General features: G+C 41.6%; 1 protein-coding gene across 7 annotated transcripts in view; it reads right to left on the reverse strand.

The window, feature by feature from the left end:
* Positions 1 to 20,681, reverse strand: part of YEATS2 (YEATS domain containing 2) — an 86,373-nt gene that overhangs the window by 38,450 nt on the left and 27,242 nt on the right. For all 7 annotated transcript variants that reach the window (XM_031968018.1, XM_031968016.1, XM_031968017.1 and 4 more), the window contains 4 exons: positions 17,235 to 17,346; positions 9,747 to 9,791; positions 8,348 to 8,528; positions 6,414 to 6,653 (listed from right to left, as the gene is read on the reverse strand). In XM_031968018.1, coding sequence (XP_031823878.1) covers positions 6,414 to 6,653; positions 8,348 to 8,528; positions 9,747 to 9,791; positions 17,235 to 17,346 — 578 coding nt within the window. The remainder of the gene's footprint in view (positions 1 to 6,413; positions 6,654 to 8,347; positions 8,529 to 9,746; positions 9,792 to 17,234; positions 17,347 to 20,681) is intronic.

Genomic DNA, 20,681 nt, shown 5'->3' on the forward strand with positions numbered 1-20,681 from the left:
GTTCCACTTATTCCTTATTTTCCACCTTTATGATTCAAGCAAAGCTGAAAAAGAAAGAATTTCAAACTACTGTGGGGAAAAAAAAATAATGCTTCAGCTCTTCAACTCATGATAACCTGGATTCAGAGAGGGAGAGAAAGAGATAAGAAAGAAGAAGATAACAAGAGGACTTACACAGTCAGGTATTTATCTAAGAGATACTCTTAATCCATTAAAATATAATTCAGTAAATGACTGTATATGAGGCCCTGGGAGAAGAGCTCTATGTTCAAATGAGAACTGCCTTTCATGACTGTCCCTGGGGGACTGCACATTTCTCAGCCTGCCACTGCCACTCAAAGCCTCCTGGGGACACTTTTGGAATTGCTCTCAGCACCAATTCCAGGCAGGGTCCTTGCTTTGTGGGGTACACTTCAGTCCACCTCCAAACACCTGGAAGCTGCTGCTCCCTGTTCTGACAATAATGCAACAGTGGGAACAAGAGGGTCAGGCCCAGAGGCTGCTCAGGGTTTTCCTCCAGCCCATTTGGCCCTCAAAGTCTTTTTTCCCCAAAATAAAATCCTATTTCCAATAAAGACAACCCACCACTGAGAAGAGTCAGAAGGAGATGTGTGAGTTCCAAAGAGAGGCTCCCAAAAAGATTTGAAGCGATGGTAGTACCTTTGGAACCCCTCCAGAGGGACTACTTTCAAAGGAACAAAATCATTTTCCTATTGGACATGTACCACCTCATGTGGTTAATGGATCACATGAAACCAAAACTTCAGGTAGAAGAGGCCTAGTGTGACTTCATGGCATGGGGCACTGCCCATGCGGAGACTCCTCACCAGTGTCACCTCAGTCCCGGCTCCGGGCAGGCACAAGGCGCTCGATGCTTCTGGCCGCTCACCTTGTACCCACTGGTGGGTGGATGCGAGGCCAGATCTTCCTGAGCACCTAACCCAGGGGCTTCTTGCCCTCCATGCTACATGGCCTTGCTAAATGCCATGGTCCCAGGGATTTCTCATTTTGGTTACCCTTTAACACCTGCCAGGTTTCTGCCCACTGGCATCAGCAACATTCCTCACACATTCCTGGCTTTTTCAATTCAAGGCAGAATTCTGAAAATGCTCCCAATTTCTGGGGCTCTGAGAGCCATGCATCCAAGTGTTCAGAGATAAAAGAACAGGAGACCACCTTGTTGTTAGGTTTCTTGAAGAGAAAGGACATGGTTGTAAAAGCCTTTTTGGCATCACACTGGCTGGCTTACCGAAGCGTTTCTGCTGCTGTATGTCGGAACATTTTCTATCTCCCACTAGACTTCTAGGGACCAGTCCACGCTAAGACTTCAACCTTAACAGAACAAGTAAAGCATACCATGAATTATCCCCCACTCCCCTGCACTGGGAGCCTGTCTGGGAGAATGCAAGGATTATTGATAACAGAGTTGGAGGACCCTTGCTTCACGTGAACTGGAGTGGAAGTTGGAATCTGAGGTAAAGGAGATGGACTCGGAGTAGAGATTGGGGAACCTTTATTAATGAAAAAGAGGGAAACAAAATACTTATGTCTAACCCTTCTAGAATGGGTAAGAGAGGCAAAATCCAACAGAACATCGGAAGAAGATTGTCAAGAGAGGGATGGAGAGCCTAGAACCTAGCAGCAACCCTGTCACGCACAGGGGGCAAGCAGGGACTACCTAAATGCCAGAGACTGGGGCCTCCGATAATCCCGGCAGGTCATTCTGGCCCTTTTTCTATCTGAAGAAATTAAAGTGCTAGAAAGTCAGTGGGACCTCAGGGAACCTGAGAAGTGTGTATCTCTTCTCAAATCAGCTTGTAACAGACCGGACGTGAAGAAAGTGAGCTTTTAGGTGCTAACTGTAGCACCGTGCCATGTCTGCCAGAGAGCACAACCATCCTTCCTGAGAGCAAATCATTAGCGAGCATACCACTGACACCCCCAAATTCCCTTGGATTTATCCTCTAAGAACTTTCCTCAACTCCAAAACTATATTTCTAGCTAAACACCTTTTTTCTTAGCGGTAACCAGCTTTTAATTTACTGCCCGCCATGTGAAATCACTCTTCCTTCCTCCTTTTAGGTAATGTAACTTACTTAAACTCTTTCAGAATTTAAGAATTTAAGTCCCTTTGTTTAATTTAACTAAGTTCACTCTACTTTCCATCCAACTATAACATATAAAATATAAGTCATGTGACTCCTTTAAGTCTTCAAATTTCCAGGCTGACAGTCACCTCAGGGTGGCCCACAAGGAATCTTCTGAATTGTCTTCTCCCATGAAGGCCTCCAAGTTTTACGGCCAGCTTAAGTGAAGAGTCAGAAAGTGCATGTTCCTAAGTGCAGGTATGGACTCATGTTGAATGTTTAGCAACTGTCAATGTGAGGCAGTTATGGAGTAAGAAGTTTTCCATCTTAATGAAAATTAAGTGAGAACTAAGAGATAAAGCTTACTGACTGTAAAAGCTTGTGTATAGAACTTCCCCAAGCCGCAGTTTCCATATCTGTAAATGAGGACAGACTAGGTGCCCTCTGAGGTCCCTACAAGGACCTATACTATTAAAACTAAATTCAGTTTTTAAAGCCAAATAGCAGTTCCAGCCTCAACGCCACAAAGACCCAAGCTCCAACTCAGCTGGTATGATTCTCTTGGGACCTAAGACCACAATTCAGTGAACAAGAAGGTGACGACCTTGTACTGACTGCCAGGAGGTGTCTCTTCAACACAATGTTAATAATTCCAATGAAATCTGAAGTTGAGTTCCTATAGATTGAGCTATTTTTTAAACAAAAATCAAGAGACTTTTAATAATCTTTCACCACTTAAAGCTTCCAACTATTCCCTGGAAAAGGGTTATTCTCAGCTCAGATGTGGGAATTCACTAACTTAGAGTGAATTCCCCCTCCACGAAGGTTGCAGCACTGAGCTCACTATTTGGCACAATAATAAATGTAATAAATGCTTATGGATTTGCCTGCCTTCTGAAAATGCAGCCCCTCAAGGCCTGTCCTTCCTAGGTCATGTCAACCTATCAACACACCCTAGGTTATTTCTCCAATATTGGTGGCAGGGGGAGAAGAAAGAGACGGGTTCTTTACTTTCTCCTGATAGTCTAAGGATATCACCAAGCACTGGGACTCTCCATCTGCTTGCTATTGCTCTCTCTTGCTGTGTGACTCCAATTCTCTTCCCATCACATTTCACTTCTCTGGCACACATTAATCTGTTCTTTCCTGAAGTTTCTCATTTATCATATACCTTAGCCTATTCCTCCCGAGTTTGAGTGCCTCCTCCTCATTTTCTATGGAGACAATGATGTTGTGGGACTAATACTGGGTGACAAAGTAGCCCCAAGAGAACTATGAAAGGAACCGCAAGTTCTGAGATCATCCCATTTAATTCTCAATCCAGCTACCTGCCCATTTGTGCTTCAGTCCAACTCCAATCAACAGGTACCAGGAAGCACCAAACATTGTGCTAACAGCTGGGGACACAAAGAAAAGCAAATCTCAGGGTCTGCCTCCAGAAGCTCACGGTCTAGTGGGAAGACAGCAAGCAGCAGCTGTGGGCAAACAAGGTGGACACAGGTCAGATGGAAGACCAAATCAGTTGTACCATCCAATGACCACTTCCTTGTCCTGGGGGGAAGCTGCATTCAGGAGACTCTGTCCTGACCAGCAGTGAGGATGGTCTCTGCTGGACACCTCCCCAGCAGACGTGTTTCTCATCAGAAAGCCATCTCAGCTGTACCCATCCCTGGCAGCCTGGATCTCCTCGATGCATACTTGGGTACCTTTTTTATTTCTAATTTTTCCATCTTAAGCATATCTGAGACTGGGATGTTTTGGATTTAATATTCATGATGGGGTTTTCTAGAAGTTCAGTACAATTTTTTGCTGATCTTCCTCATTTGTCCCTAAATGCCTCCAGGCTGACTTTGCTTAATGGGTTCTCTCTCTAATTGTTCTTTAAACTAGTTTTATTTTCCACAGCTTCTCTGTTTTTTAGAGTCTATAGGGCTCATAATCTTCTATTGTGTTTCTCAATGAGATTATACAAATTTAAAAATTTGTATATTCAAATATTTTCAAATCTGGTTAACACTGACTGCCACATTCCTCAAGCTGGCAGAGGGTTAGGCACCTGCTCACTACAAGACTTTGTAAGTTCTTTTGTCTTCACCCTTGCATTCATTTGTTTAAATTCTGCATGAAATGATTCATCAGTATCTCTGTCCTAACTACATTCTAATTTCCAACAATAACTTGCTTGAGTAAGAGCGAGTTGGTTCAAGTACATCCTGTGTGTCTTTTCTCCTTTTTACTCTTACACCCATCTTTGTACTAATTTGGGTCGTTGCTCTAACAAGTCTGTGGTCACTGAAAATTCATTCAGTAATGACTCATGCATCAGTAGTGAGCTGTTTCCCATCTGTTAAAAGACAGCCAATTTCATGTTTTATAACGTTATTTCCCTCCTGATTCTTTTCTTGAAGAAAGCCATGTAGGCACACAGCCTCTGCAGGTCTTTGATCTCAGCCACAGTTTCTGCCACCCTCGCCCTCCATGTGCCTGATTCACTCACAAAAGGCATGCTCATTTCATTTGCAGGGGATAGCTCTTCACAGAAGGCGAGACACAAGCTGGATTATTTTCAAGATAGTCTTTTTCCAAGTACCAAATGACCATAGGACCAAATGTCCTATGAAATGATGCTTGTTGCCTTTGTGCATATGTTAAAACAATTTGGCCAACTGCATCATGACTTCTTTGAGGCTAACCTAAGAGGCACTCTTCTACTTAGATGAAATCTCCTTCTTTCTTCTGGTTTCATTTATAGAAATGGTCTTAACAAGGGGCCCATGAACTTGTTTTTTAAAAGTACTATGGTAACTCTATTTCAATATAGCAATCTTTTGTAATCGTACGCATTTAAGAAAACATGATGCTGAGAAGGGGCCCTTGGGCTTCACTCCAAGACATGAAAAGGAAGTTCACTGAATTATAGCTAGAATGTCAAGAATGACAGGATCCAGGGGAAGCTAAGTGGAATAGCAGTCCTTAAGTCAGGAGGACTTGAGTTCAAATCTGACCTCAGACACTTAATATTTCCTGGCTGCATGACCCCTGGCAAGTCACTTAACCCCAATTGCCTCAGCAAAATAAAAAAATAAAAAAAATGATAGAGTCCAGCTCTTCCAGGGTTGTTTCCAATCACTGGTCACATTTAGAATACCAGTAGCTACTTTAAAGTTTGAGAGTCTGTCTAAAAATTGTGATTATTAGCATCCTCTGTCCCCTTTCTACCACCCTGCCACCGCCATGACAGAAACAGAAGGAAGGTGCAGGACTAGGAGTCATCTTCTATTCTGTTTTGTGGGTGTCCAAGGACTCACAATCCCAAGTGCCTAGGCTAATGGTGAGGCCTACGGAATCAAAAACAGTGCTGTTTGTCTTTTATTCTGACCCCTCCCACCTTTTCAGTCCTCTGCGATCCAATGAGGCCAGCCCCTTGGTCTTCCTCACAAAGACATTCCAGAACTTTTCACCGACTGTCCCCAAGGCTTGGAATTCCTTCCATTCTCACGTGCACTTCCTGGTAGCCTGGATGTCTCAGTAAGATCCTCCCTTCCACAAGAAGCTTTCCCCAATTTTCCTTAATATTGGTGTCTTCCCTCTGAGGTTCCCCGTCATTTATTCTGTAAACATCTTCTTGGCAGATCATTGCTTGCATACTGTCTCTCCCTACCAGACCATGAATCTCCCGAGGGCAGTAACTGGGTTTGCTTTGCTTTGATCCCCACAGTATCTAACCCAGTGCATGGCAAAGACTCCACAGAGGATTCCAAGGTCCACTTTTTGCAATCAGTCTCAACCATCTATCCAAAGAAGCAATGCCTCTGGGCTAGATTATAAAGTAGCAAAATCATGGGATTTCAATTTCACCTCTTCTTTCTGCTTTTGTGTGAACAGAGGTCCTAATTAGCACTAAAATGACCAAAATGGAGAAGTAGAAATAGTCTGAATAATCTTTGAATCGGAAAATAAGCCTCTCCTGATATATAAAAAGAAGCTAGTCGAAGACCAGACACAGAAATCTCTCTTTCCTCTCAGTAACTTCAGATGGCTTCTCCCCCAACCTGCCCAGCAGGAAGAACACAGCTTTTAAAAGCAGAGCAGCATGGCCTATTGATAACTGGGCTGGAATCTGAAGACCTGGGTTCATTTTTCTCAGCTTGAGTTTTCTCATTCTGTAAAATTGGATTAATGAGAGAGTGAAGAATAAACCTAACTCGGAAGGTTGCTTCAAGGAAAGATCACCGTCGAGCACAAAGGCAATGTGAAAGCAAGTTGTCATTGTCACCATCATGACCAGCAGTAGCAGCAGCAGCAGCAACACGAACTCTGACCTACCTGAGACAATTTTGCAGCTCATGGTGATTGGCTGAAAGGATTTTCCAGGAGACTCAGGATTAGGAACTTGACCTTGTGGCACAATTTTGCAACTGGCTGCTATTGGCTGGAATGCTGAATTACCATGGGAGCCAAAGGTGATCCTCTGTGATGACACCAATTTTGTCGGGGTACGTTCCACTGAAGATGGCAAAGAGTAAAATGCTGTGGGTCTGTCAGCTTCAGTTTTTGCCTGGAAACCTAAATGAAACAGGTAAAAATGAGAAAATAGTGTCTCACCACTTCATCAAGGAGAATAACTTGAGTCACACAAATAAAACCCCACCAAGTCCTTAACTGCTTGCCTTCCATTAAAGATATTCACTAATAAGAAGAATAAAAGAAATCCACAATCTTATTAAAGGGTTTACTCTCATAGAAAAACCAGTGAATGTCTTGGAGGCCACACTAAGGGACTGCTAAGACAAAATATTATCTATATTATCAGATGTGGTTACACTATCAGATATTTTTACTTGTTTTTCTTACTTTAAAAAAAAGGCTTGCTCTAGAATGGGGAAGGGAAGTGAGTGATATAAAGACAGGGAAATAAAACACTTTTTAAAAACAATTGCTCAGAGAGAACAAAGAGTTAGCTAGAGCTTACTATACACTCTACTCTTAACAAGAAAGCAATTAGTTGTAACTAACATATAGGGCACAAATTCACTTTCTTCTATTGTGATTTTTGCTGAAAAACTCAGCAAAAGTTTGGAACTTAATGTAAAAAGAAAATATTCTCTCATGCTTTAAAGACTTCAGTCACCATTATAAAGTAAAAACTAGAGATACACCAAGAAGGAAATCCACCCCTGTCCATGAGGAACTCCTTGGGTACAGGAACTGTCTCACTCTTGCCTCCCTCAGGGGCAGCACAGTGCCCTGCACATAGTGTGTGCTTAACAAATGCTTGTTTGGTTACAATTCACTCGAAGAATTTAGCTTCTAATCACATCTGATGAATCCTTATTTTAAAAAGCTAACAGAAAAAAGACAAAGAGTCAGAAAAGGTCAAAGCACCTTGGCTAAATGCAAACCAAAGGCCATGGGAGGTGTGGCGTTCTTAACAAAAGAAGCTGGCAGGGCTGCTAGGGCCCCCGCTGATGCCGAACTTCGGAGCCCGGAGGAGATCAAGCACAGCTAGACCAGGGGTTGAAGGAGCCGACATGAAGGCCGAGCTGTGGCTCATGGGGCCCAAGGGAGACGCCTTTCCCGTACTGGGGTGGCAGGAGCCCCATCACCATGGCGCCGGGGTTCAGGCTCCTAGACTGGCAGAGCTGACTGTTGGCACCCAGTCTGTGGAGGCAGAGACTCCGGGGGAGACAGAGCTGGCAAAGGCTCAGCTGAAGCCCTCGGCACTGAGCTGCCTAACACCTCTGGAAGGGCACAGGCAGCAAGAGGTAGGAAGGGGGAAAGAGGAGACCTGGCTGCCAGGAGCTAGATCTGATGGGGATACCCCGAGGGCGTGTGTGTGCACAAGCGCAAGTGTGTCTGAAGTACATGTGTATGCCTGCACACACCCCATCCTGCCCTCCATCACGGACATTCTGCATGAGGGGCCAAGCTTGCCGCCACTGCCCCGGGGGCAGGCCAGGCCTCTGGGCCCCCTAACTGGATGAGATGGCCACCCTAAAAGTGTCCGAGTAGCCCCCACTCAGGCTGAGGACGATGCTTGTCCTTATATTAATACTTCAAGGCTTGGCGCGTCTCCAAGCAGAGATGGGCAGGTCCTCCCAAGGGCTTTGGTTTGGCTTTCAGGTCACTGATGGAAGGGAAGAAGGAGAAGTAGCTATGGAGGAGGAAGAGTACAATTTTATTGGGAGAGTCTAAACCAGGAGGAACACTCCAAAAGGAGAGAGAGTGGAGGAGGCGACAGCCCTCAAATGCTGCATCACCTTTGTCCAGGGCAGCATCGGGCACGGGCTCATGGGAGGGCTTTCTGGGGGAAGCAGCTTTCACGGGGGCCGGGCTGGGCAAAGGCAAAGAGGAAGGGGCGTCTGAGATATCGGACTCTGATGACTGAGGACAGAAGGGGTCTTCTCCGAGGGAGTGTCGATGGAGCTCAACATCCACCACCTAGAAGACATGGAAACAAGTGTCACTGGTGTTGTGGAAGGCCCTGAGGCACAACTGATGCCAGGCCTGAGGCTGGCAGCGGCGCCCACTGGAGCTCCCCCTCACACAGCATGCCTCCAAATGGAGAACCCAAAGGAATGAATGACAGATATCTGCCCAGAGCTTTAAGGTTTGCAATTTAAGATACCAGTTACTAATAAACTTAAAATGAAGTTACACAATAGCAATGCCATATTAAATTCTCCATAAAACATTGCCGAAATTATTAGATTAGTCATACAGAACCAATATTCTCCATTCGCTAACTTCCAACAGAAGTGATGACTTCACGTGACACTATTTTTTTATTATGTTTCATCCCTATTTTTATGAATGTTGTCCTAATCCTCTGAGATAAGAAAGCGGAGTTACAGAGACACTGAAGTTCCTGCTGCTCAGTGAATCAGTTCTAGGTTCACAAACAGGACTTTAGCTTTCTAGATCCCAAATACTCCAGTGTTAATATTTATCCTGGACTCAGAGAAGGGAATAGAGTAAGCTCAGCAGAAGAGATGCCAACAGTCAAAAGTTTGCTACATGGTCCCAGTTATCCTTAAAAAAAGAACAATTTTACACCATAATCAAACTGGACCCCTCCCAAGTTACATACTTGTGACTGGTTGTAAAGGCAATGATAGAGTCTATATATATTAGAAGGAAGTGCATGCGTGTGTGTGTGTGTGTGCATGTGGATACATTTGTGTGTGTACACACACATAATGAATCAGGGAAATCGGTTCCCACTGGTGGAAAGAACATCCACTACTACAAATGGGTCAACAGCATCTTACCTGACTCTTAAGGGTCACTGGTATTAAGAGATAGATGAGAACTTCTAGTCCAAGATTTTCATCTTATCAATAAGTAAACTGCAGCCCAGGGAGGTGGTGTGCTCAAGTTAGTGTGGGATAAGTAGCAAAATCAGGAGTCAAAAACTAACACCTCTGAATCTTTTTTTTTCCTATTTCAAAACCAGGATACTACCCGATTCATCAGCCCAGTAAGATTTTCCTAAATAAAAATGGATTCAATTTTCCTTCTCCAGTTGTTATGGCAATTGCTTTAACAAACAGTGCTTTTTAGAGCATTGTAACATATCACAAATGCAAAAGAAATAACAAGAACATTTCAACCCAATCATCCAATTGTACAGAACATTTTAGGAAAGAGCATACATACTGTCTCGGCACCCAGAGTCTGTAGGCCAGTGTAAGTTCTGTCCAGCTGTGGGAGACAAGAAAACAGAAGTCAATTATGTTGAGTGCCCAGGGACCCATAAACTTCAAAAAACACATAGCACCCCCCGAGAGCAGGCCTCCATGCAAGCAGCAACTACCACATACAACAAAAATGCTCCTTTCCTGTTCAGAGGCCTGGGAAATATGGCAAATAGTAGGAACATTCTGTTACTAAACATAGTAACCTACCATTTGTCATATTAAGAAAATTTAATCCTTCAAGCATCTGAGGCTTTATTTGTGCTACTGCGCCTTCTATGACTTTGGACATGGTCTTCAGGAACTACTGGGACTGAAAGAAGTGATTCCTCTTCTCAGAGCTCCTGAGGGTTGATCCTTTCAAACCTTAGTCAGGTTGGAATTGGCTGTCAATAGCCTACACTCAAGGCAATGCTAGCTCAACAGGACTAGCCTTAGTTAGTACTAAGGACTGTCTTTTTTTTTTCTTTTCTATTTAATATTGTTTTCCAAATGTACACATAAAAACAATTTTTAACATTTGTTTCTTGTACTAGAATTCCAAATTCTTTCCCTTCCTCACTCCTTTTCCTCCTTCTCTGAAAAGATAAACAATTTGATATAAGTTATACATGTGTAGTCATGGAAAACATTTCCACATTAGGCATGCTGCAAAAGAAAAGTCAAAACAAACAAAAAAGAAAACAAAAAATTTTGTTTCTATTTGCAATCAGAGTTTACCAGCTCATTCTCTGGAAGTAGAGAGCATTTTTATTTTTATTTTGTGTGTGTGTATTTAAATAATTTTTTAAAATAACTTTTTATTGACAGTATATATGCATGGGTAGTTTTTTACATTATCCCTTGCACTCACTTCTGTTCCAAATTTTCCCTTTCCTCCCTCCACCCCCTCTCCTAGATGGCAGGCAGTCTTATACATGTTGAATATGTTATAGTATATCCTAGATACAACATATGTGTGCAGAATCGAACAGTTCATAGAGAGCATTTTTCATTAGTCCTTCAAAATTGCTTGGATTGCAATTCCAATAAACTTTGGAAAATGAAATCAGTATCCAGAGAACTACAGAGACCAAATACAGAGAAAAGCATACTATCTTCTCTTTTTCCCCCCCTTTCTTTTTTTCCCCATAGTTTTTTCCCTTTATTTCTGATTTTTCTCTCCCAACATGACTTATATGGAAACGTTTGGAAAAAAAAAGTATATGTATAATCTCCCCAAAAAAATTTAAGATAAAATTATCTTGAATCATTACATTGCTGAGAGTAGTTAAGTCATTTATAGTTGATCAGCATACAACATTGCTATCATTATGTACAATGTTCTCCTGGTTCTGCTCATTTCACTGTGCATCAGTTCATATGTCTTTCTAGATTCTTCTGAGGCCATTCTACTTGTCATTTCTTAAAGCACAGAGAAGTATTCTATCATAATTATATAATAAAACTTGTTCAGCTGATGGACACCCCTTTAGTTTCCATTTTTTTTCCTACCACAAAAAGAATCATTATAAATATTTTTGTACTTGTATTAATTATTTGATATGCCAAAAGGAAATTTTAATACTGTAGCAGTGATATAAAAGTGTTCCAACACTCAAAAGAATACAATCCCCTGTACTGTTTCACTATCACTCCTCAAGTTCCTCTTAATAAATAGCTAAATAACAAATAAATGATTAATAAAATTATTATTTTCATGTCAAAAAAAAAATATATATATATACACCCTTTTCTTTTTGTTTTTTATCTTTTTGGGATATAAACCTAATAGAGGTATTATTGGATAAAACAGCATGCACAGTTTTATAACTCTTTAGGCATAATTCCAAACTGCTCTTCAGAACGGTTAAATCAGTTTACAACTCCACCCACAGTGCATCAGTGTCTCAATTTTCCCACACGCCCTCCGACCTCTTTCATTTCCTTCTCTGTCATATAAGCCAAACTGGCAGGTGTGGAATGGCACCTCAGAGTTGTTTTAGTTTGCACTTTTCTTATTAACACTGATTTAGAGCATTCTGTCATATGGGTACAGATAGCCTTGATTAATTTGTCTGAAAACTGCTTCTTCATGTTCTTTTTACCATTTATCTGTAAGGAATGCATATATTTCTTAAAAATTTGACAGAATTCTCATATTTGAGAAATGAGATCTTTATCAGAGAAAAATGCGGTGATTTTTTTTCATTTATGATTACTGTTTATTTCCTTCCATTTTAATTTTCCCCATTTATGCTACTCTCTTTTATTCTGTCTATTCTCAAAAGTGTTTTGCTTTTGACTACCACCTCCCAGACCTGTCCTTCCTTCTATCAGTGCTTCCCCCCTTCTCTTCTCCTTGTCCTCTTCTTTCTTGAAGATTAAGATTGATTTCTATACCCAACTGAATTTATATGTTATTCTTTTTGAGCTAATTCTAGTGACAGTAAGGTTCAAGCAGTATTCCTCACCTCCTCTATCTTTGCCTCTACCGTAAAAGCTCTTTTGGGACTCTTTCGTTCTATGTAATTTTATTTATGATTTTTTGAGACAATGCATTAGAGGTTTGGTCTTTGGAGCTACTTGGCCTTAAAGCCAAACCACTCTGAACTGGCCAACAATACTTCTTGGCTCAAGCCTCACTTAATCATTGTTTCAGTCCTGATGGCTCAGAGTGAGTGCAAATAGTAACTGTTTTTGTTTTGGCCAGAAACTCTCAGTATTTTCCCTTCTTAAAGTGATTTCTTTTTTCCTGGTTAGGTAAAAGAAACCACCTTAATGGGCACTGCCACTAACAAACTGAGATCTGGGAAACTGCACCCATTTCTCTTGCCACTGGACCCAGATGATTCTGGAGGACCAATGCCCACTTCACTAAAATACAATTCACTTGTAAGTCATGGTATCACCTTTCCAATGTAACTGCTTCTCTTCCAGAATAAAGGACAAAGAACAATCAATGTGAGATAATTTACCCAGTTCTACCTCTCTCTCTTGTTCCAGTGCACTTCTCTTTCTCACCCCTTAATTTTATTTTATTTTTTAAATGTCTTCCCATTATGTTCAACTCAAATCCATACCACTATCTATATAATACCCTTTTTAATTGCCTTAATAAATGAGCAAGTACTCAAGAGTTACCAGTTCTGGGCTTTTCATCAGGAATGCTTGAATGTCCATTTTCTCCCTGAAGGATTATATTGTTTTGCTGGAGAGGTGATCCGTGGTTATGATCCTAATCCTTTGCCCTCTGGAATATCATATTCTAAACCCTCCAATCCTTTAATGTAGAAACTGCTAATTCTTATGTTATCCTGACCTAACGCTATGTATGATACTTAAATTATTTCTTTCTGGCTGCTTGCAATATTTTTTTCTTTGACGTAAGAGCTCTGGAATTGGACTATACCATTCCTGGGAGTTTTCATCTTGGGTTCTTTTTCAGGAGGTGACTGTTAGATTCTTTTAATTTCTATTTTACCTTCTATTTCTAGAATATCAGAGCAGTTTTCCTTGATATCTTGAAAGATGATAACAAGGCTCTTTTTTTTTTTTTTTTTTTTGGATCATGCTTTCAGGTAGTATAATAATTCTTAAATTATCTCTCCTCAATCTATTCTTCAGGTCAGTTGTTCTTCCATATAATCTTCTGTTTTTTCCCCCCTCATTCTTTCGATTCTGTTTTATTGTTTCTTGAAGTCTCATGAAGTCATTAGTTTCCACTTGCCCAATTTTAATTTTTAAGGAATTATTTTCTTCAGTGAGCTATTATTCCTCCTTTTCCATTGGGCCAATTCTACTTTTTAAGGAGTTCTCTTTGCATCTTTTTTTTTTTAAACCCATATGAACTGTTTTTTAAGGTATAATTTTGTTCAGGTTTTTTGGTGCCTCTTTTATTAAAGTGCTGAGTCTTTTTAAAATTATCACTGTAACTTCTTTTCCCATTTTTTTTCTACTTCTCCTATTTGATTTTTAAACTCATTTTTGGGCTTAATAGCAATTTTCATTTTTATTTGAGGCTTTGGACAACTTCTTAAGATGTTGTCTTCTTAATATTCTGCTCTTCCCTGCCACTATAATAACTTTCCAGATACTTTTTTTGTCATTTACTCATTTTTTTTTTTTTTGCATCTTATTTACTGAATTTTAATTTTTGGCTAATGTTTGGATCTGCTTCTGGGTTGGAGGGAACACTGTCCCAAGTTTCAGCTTTTTTTGTGTTAACTATTTTCAGATCCAGTTTGGAGGGAAGGGAGTATCTATAAGTTTTCAATTTTTCCAAGGTGCTATGATCTAAGAAGTATGTTTACTAACTACTTTTCTGGCCTATGCTCTGGTCTTTGTGACTTCTATCTCCTTCACCACTGGAAAAGTTGTTTCACATCATCCTTTTGTGGTTCTGCTGCTCCAGAATTTGTCTTAAAATTTGAAAGTCATTTGGAGGGGAATTTGGGAGGGCTCAGGTGAGTCCCTAACTTTCCTCTGCCATCTTGGCTCAGTCAGTGAACTTTCCTTAAACCCACCTTGTATACCCTCCCCCATAAATAGGGCTGCCTCCTTTGATTCTTGATCCTTGCTTCCAAGAATGGACAGAAAGACCATCTCTGCAATTTTGGGAAGGCTTAATCCAGTGTTTGAAAATCCAGGGTCGCCTCCACTAAATACTGAAACATAAGGGTAGGGCAGGATAAATTGAGGAAAATAACCATCTATAAGTCTGCTTGTTGTAGTCCAAAATCAATGAGAATAATAAATCATTCTTGAGACAACAGGTAAAATAATCATTCATTACTATTTCTTATATGTATAACATGTTTCCCTACAATTACTCGGTCATCCAAGGACACTACTTCTTTGAGATAAATCTACTAAAAAGTAATCAGGCTAATCCCTGAACTTTCTGAAATGGAATATGTGCAAGGCCACATCTGCACTGTCGAATGACTGAACTTTTCCATTAAACTGCAGGCTTACAATAATGCAGAATGGTTTAAAACTCCAAACATTCAAATTCCTTTATACTCTAATAATCACCACAACAGAAAAAGTATTTACTGAACACCTGATACTGTAAGGCAGGGTGCTAGGAAATGTGAGGGAACATAATGACATACAAAGGCACAGTTTCTGACTTCAGAAAGAATCAACTGATTATGTAACAAGTTTGTATTTAGCCCCTATTACTATTTAGCTCCTATTACATATCAAGCACTTTACTAAGTGGCAAGGATGGATACAAAGATAAAACTGGACAGTCCTTCCCCTCAAGGGCAGAAGCAGCAATAAGAAAGTTTGTAGGAGGGGATGCTCTGGAAGGGAAAGAGAAAGAGTTCAATTCTGGCAGAAAGTCTCAGAAACCCATGACATCCAGTCTGAAATGTCCAAGACAATTGGAGATAGGAGACCGGAGGCCAGGAGAACGCTCTGAAATGGAGAATCAGCAGAGAAAGTGACAAAACCACCAAACAAAATGGGGCAGAAGAGGAACAGAGGAGGGGCTCTGTAGCCTCGGAGGTGGCCTGGTCAGAGAGAGGAAGAGGACCAGGAGAAGGGAGGGGCTCTGAGAAAAGGTGGGGGTCAAGAGCATGAAAGAGCAGAAAAATCAAGGGGAAAAGCAGACAAAGGCCACAGGACCAGGCAATCCTGAGAATCTTTGGAGCTTTAACAAGAAGCTGGAGAGCCAGCTTCAGCTATGCAATGAAGTCAGAAGCTGGACAATGGAAAAGGATCAGAAACACTGACCGCAGACGGCCTCCTCAAGGGGAGCCCAAGGCGCAGAGACCCGGGGTGCAGAAATCCTTTGGGGGGAACCAGGAGGCCTTGGGGAGAAACCTAAGATAAGAGAGATGGAGAGGATGGGGAGGCGCTCTGCGAGAAGACAAGATGAACGGGGCTGGGGCGGCACAGAGGTCACATGTGTCCATGAAGGAGGTTTAGGACCCTGAGGGAGAGAGAAAAGAGCCTGTACCAAGGGTGCATTTGTCTTTTCTCTGTCATTTGTCATTCTCCTTCCATTAGCATTCTCAAATGCCTCCAGGGTGAGCACCCAAACCAGCTCTAACAATACTGCCTTGGGAGGGTCAGCTCGGCTTCCTGGGCTCTTGCTTCTTTGTTATAACAAGTGATCACAACTGGTTTCACTCTAAAACCTCCGGGAGGAGATCTGCAACAAGGGCAAGGAGTTTGGCCCAACCATCCACCCAGGTAAGACCAAGTGGACACCAGTGTGTCCTGCTCAAATCACACCGTGCAATGGGATGGACAAGCGAGAGCACCTCTCCATCTTGAGAATGTATCTGGTACAGACACTATTACAGACCCAGGGAGCAGGGCCCAGAGGGAGAGAGGAGGAGAAGGCATTAGACTTCCTTTAGCAAAATGAAAAGCCCTTTTAATGACTCTAATTTCTCACAAAAGCCTAGATCGATCTTCCAAGTACCAACATGCTGGCAACTTTCCTGCTATATTGGCAGCAAGAGTGGGAGACTCTAAAGAATCACAAATGATTTGATGATTAAAAAAACTGAAAGAGAGACAGATGGGATCGTGGTGGATAACACTAGGTTAAAACACAAAACCAATGAGGAATTCCAAAGATAAACAGTAGTTAAAGAGTTAGTACCTGACAAAAAAAGAAGGGAGGATTATGTAGTGAGGGGGGAAGATGACAGGGATGGACAGCCAGAGTACCAGTGAAGTCAGGAAAAAGCAAGGAAGGTCTTGAGTAACTGAGAGTGAACAGTCACACCAAATGAGCAGGCAGTGATGAGACAGATTTATGGGAATATTTGTATGTAATACTTAGTTTTAAAAAAAAACAGCATTTCAAGAAAGTAATTTGAAATATAAAGACAAATATCAATGTTCTCTACCTCTAACTTAGGAAAGACATGTCACAATGGGGCTTTACCAGTATTCTCTAGGGTTTACAGGTGAGAATGCTGCAGTGAAGGAAGGAGTTTTAAAGATATACTTAGTCAAAGAAAACACCCAATCTGGTCACCGAAGAAGAGAACAATGATTTAATAAATAACTCTAAATTTACAAAAATGTACTCAGTGGAAAATGATACCAACCTATAAAAGGCCCATTTATAAGGATGAAATTATTCTACCCTGTGCATTTAGAACAATATTCTTTTCAGAGTCCTCAAAGATATACAGACATAAGCAAAAAAATGGTTGGCGTGCCTTGCCCAAGTCACATAATTCGCAGGCATTCCCTTTGGAGATAGGCTGTCTCCAATAGTTCTGTTCTTTAAGAATTCATACCAATTTTTTTAAACCATTTACCCTGGCCCCATCATGGCAGCAGTGGTTTTCCAGAACCCAGGTGTAGGTAGTCTATTATCTTCAAGAACCTTCCACCAACCTCTTCCCACCATGACCATTTTTCTTATTGACACAGCATGTGTCTGGGAGTACAAATGATGCCCAGCATCCATTAAGGTGTCATTCTCATACAATACCTTCAGGTTATGGATGATATCTATCCGCTTGTTCTGGTTGTCCTTAAAGTGAACTTGAACTCTGACTGGAAACTCACCCCAACCTCTCCTGGTCAGGTGGAAAGGAGGCTCTCTAGAAAAAAGCAGATATGGAGATTTCACCCAGACTCTTTCCTTCTTCTTAACTCATGAAGCAAAGTAACAAAATTTTCCAATGAGAATTCTCTGGATTTTCCCTCCCATTAATTCATTACTGCTGAGTTTTGCTAAACTCGGGAAATAGGGGACAAATATGGAGGCAAATGACATTTGCATTTGGCCCCTAAGTTTCACACTCCATTCTGCCCAACCCCATCAACTTTTATCTGCTCCAGACTGGAAGAAATCAAATAAATAAAAGACATATGGACAATCTGGAGTGGAAAGAGAGGAAAAAGTCCAAAAGAGGCAAGAACATACTCAACAAAAATATGAAGTTCCATATAAAGAAAGGTACAATTGCCTTCCTCCCCCCAAAAATGTTTGTGAACTGACAAATGAACCCTCACTAAACAGCAACCTAAAATATTTCCATTGACTTGCAAATTAAATCTTAAGCACTTTAAAAACTGAAGTTGAAGATGACTTAGTTTTTCCAGTAATAAAAATTCTCATTGCTCTTACAAGAATCTCATAAGTAACTAACAGCTAAGCTCATACTTACAATCTAAAAAAATGAAAACTCTGATCCCTAGTCATCTCTGTTTCCTTCACAGTCACTACATCAGAAGAAAGGACTAGAAGGATGGGGGTGAACCAAGGGCCGCTTTTTGGTACTTTTCTTAATTTAAATGGGTTTCTTCTATAGCCAAAGTTCTTTACCAATTACATAATCTAACAGTATTAATTATGTTCTCTGCATTACGGTAGGTTGTTCCTCAGATAATAGACATGGCTTGTTACTAAGACAATATCTGATGAGAAAAATTCTGCAAAGTCCCCACTTGGGTGGGCCCTTCCTCCTTTGGTGGATTTACGGGAGGCCCAGATGAGTCACAAAGGATGGTTAGGCATGAACAAATTGGGGTCTACACTTTTGGAAGGAATGGTGTCAATCATTCCCTTATCAATTATGTCAGATTGATTGCAATACAAACATAAATTTTGCATTTAAAATATAAACATAAATTCCTACAAAGGAAGAGGAAATCCTGGGGAGGTAATCCTTAGCATGAGAGAAATTTCCAATTTTGAGTTCTAGTTGAGCAGAGTCTGGTGGGCTTTGGCAAACCTGACTGAAAGCAGAACCCCAAAGTAGCCATAGCCTCACAAGTACTGGGACAGCCAAGGAAAGGAGATGGCCCACCACAGAGCAAACGCCAATCATCAACATTAATGTCAAGACTAAAAAGGAAAACTGCCCGGAGCTGAAGCACCCCATATGTTTCAATAAAAAGAACAGCACCTGAATTGCAGAGTAGGGAAAAGAAGGGATCCTCTAGGCAGAAAAAACCCATTAGGACCAGCAACAAAGTAAAAATTCAGTCCTCTAAAAACAACAGAGCCTCTGGGGGGAGAGGGGATCCAATTGGGATCTAGAGCATGGAAGGCGTGAAGAACAACTAAGCGGAGGAAGCCCATGGGCTGAAAAAGAACCTTGACCCAATTCCTCCAGCCCCAGCGTGGTCAGGACTACTTGTCACCAACACTGGGGGAGAAGTTTGGACCCAAAAATGCCCTCACATTACAATGAAGTTTACTTGCATTTCTCAACAGTCTGCATGCATTCGCTTTATAGAGAAATAAAGGTAACGGATAGGAGCCAGGCGCAGGGTTTTATACGGGAGCAATCACATCTTACCTTCTGTCGTGGAAGTGAAAAGGAGGCGAGAGATGCATCAAGTGACATTACTTAAGAGAAGTTTCTTTCATATACTTTTCAATCGAGTACGTATTTATATGAATAAATGTCTTTATTTGACCGTAACAAGCTGGTTCATATCAATTAAGCTGCTAAATGTAAACTGTTGGCTTTGAGATATCCTCAGAAGAAGTCCCTGCAGCAGCCAGGTAGGAAGGGAAGGACCGTGATCTCATTTTGGGAGGGGGCTTGTCCACACCACTGGGAAGACCTAAGCTGAAGTCTTGCCCCTTCTTTGTGGCCTTAGGAAAGTCCCTCAGTGGAGTCTGGGATCTCGAGCTACAGACAAATGTTCCACACTAACAGTTTTGCTGCTGAGGGAGTGGAATCCAGACCAATCATCACAGAACCAACCCTGCAAGAGGATGAGGTTGAGGCACAAGGAAGGGGACACAGACCACCTACCAGAAAGCAAAGACCCAGCAAACGTTCTCCTCTCTGACAGTTACAGAAGGCCCCTAGGAGACGGACTCCATCACAGAGCTGGATTGGGAACAATGCCATTAGCCTTGCACCAAGAAAATGGGTACACTCCAAGTCACGGCCCAGGAAAAGGGGACAGAATACAGAAGGCCTGAAAAATATGAGAACGAGCATCTGTCTGGACACGGGTGTGTGTCTGCGTGCCAGGGGCTCCTGTGACATGGCCAGAACTTCCTTGAGAAAGAAGGACAACCAGATGCCAGATGAAGGGACACCAGAAGCTCCTGCCACCAGGACCCATGGTCTCAGCCTCCTTGGGAAGGAGGGCTGGAGGTCAGCCAGGGTCGGGGGGTGCATAGGGACTCAGACTCGACTGCAAACTGTTGCCTTTGCCATCTGACCTACCCCAAGATTAAGGCCTCTTAATCTACTCTGGGTTCTGGACTTCTCCTGCATGGGTTGGCAAAGCCCAGGAACTTTCTCAGAACTTTGTTTTTAAATGGAAGAAATGGAAGAAGACAAAGATCATGACCGCATTAGGAAATCACCACCACCTGCTATCATACTGATCATACTGAGATCCAAAAAGCTAAAAAACAGAAAGAGGGTTGAACAAGTGGCCCTCTCTCGAAGGGGACACCTCTGCTGCCCATCATGCTTTGTACCTATGAACAGGAGTCTTGTGCCTAACTTTCCATTTCAATGGTTTATTCCTAATTATAATAGAGCTTAAAACTTTACCTCTTCTTATTTTAAGGAATACAACTAGAGGTTTAGTTAAAAAACTTTTATTAGCCACAACACTAATTTCCCCAAGTTTCCATTTCAATTCTTAAAAAAGGAGAGAAATCAAGATGACAGGAAAAGATAACAATAAATGTTGGAGGGGATGTGGAAAAACTGGGACACTAATATATTGTTGGTAGAGTTGTGAACTGATCCAACCATTCTGGAAAGCAATTTGGAACTCTGCCCAAAAAGTTATCAAACTGTGCACACCCTTTGATCCAGCAATGCTACTACTGGGCTTATACCCCAAAGAGATACTAAAGAAGGGAAAGGGACCTGTATGTGCACGAATGTTTGTGGCAGGTCTCTTTGTAGTGGCCAGAAACTGGAAACTGAGTAGATGCCCATCAATTGGA

The sequence above is a fragment of the Sarcophilus harrisii genome, chromosome 4 (genome assembly GCF_902635505.1).
Source record: "Sarcophilus harrisii chromosome 4, mSarHar1.11, whole genome shotgun sequence".
Classification (NCBI taxonomy): domain Eukaryota; kingdom Metazoa; phylum Chordata; class Mammalia; order Dasyuromorphia; family Dasyuridae; genus Sarcophilus; species Sarcophilus harrisii.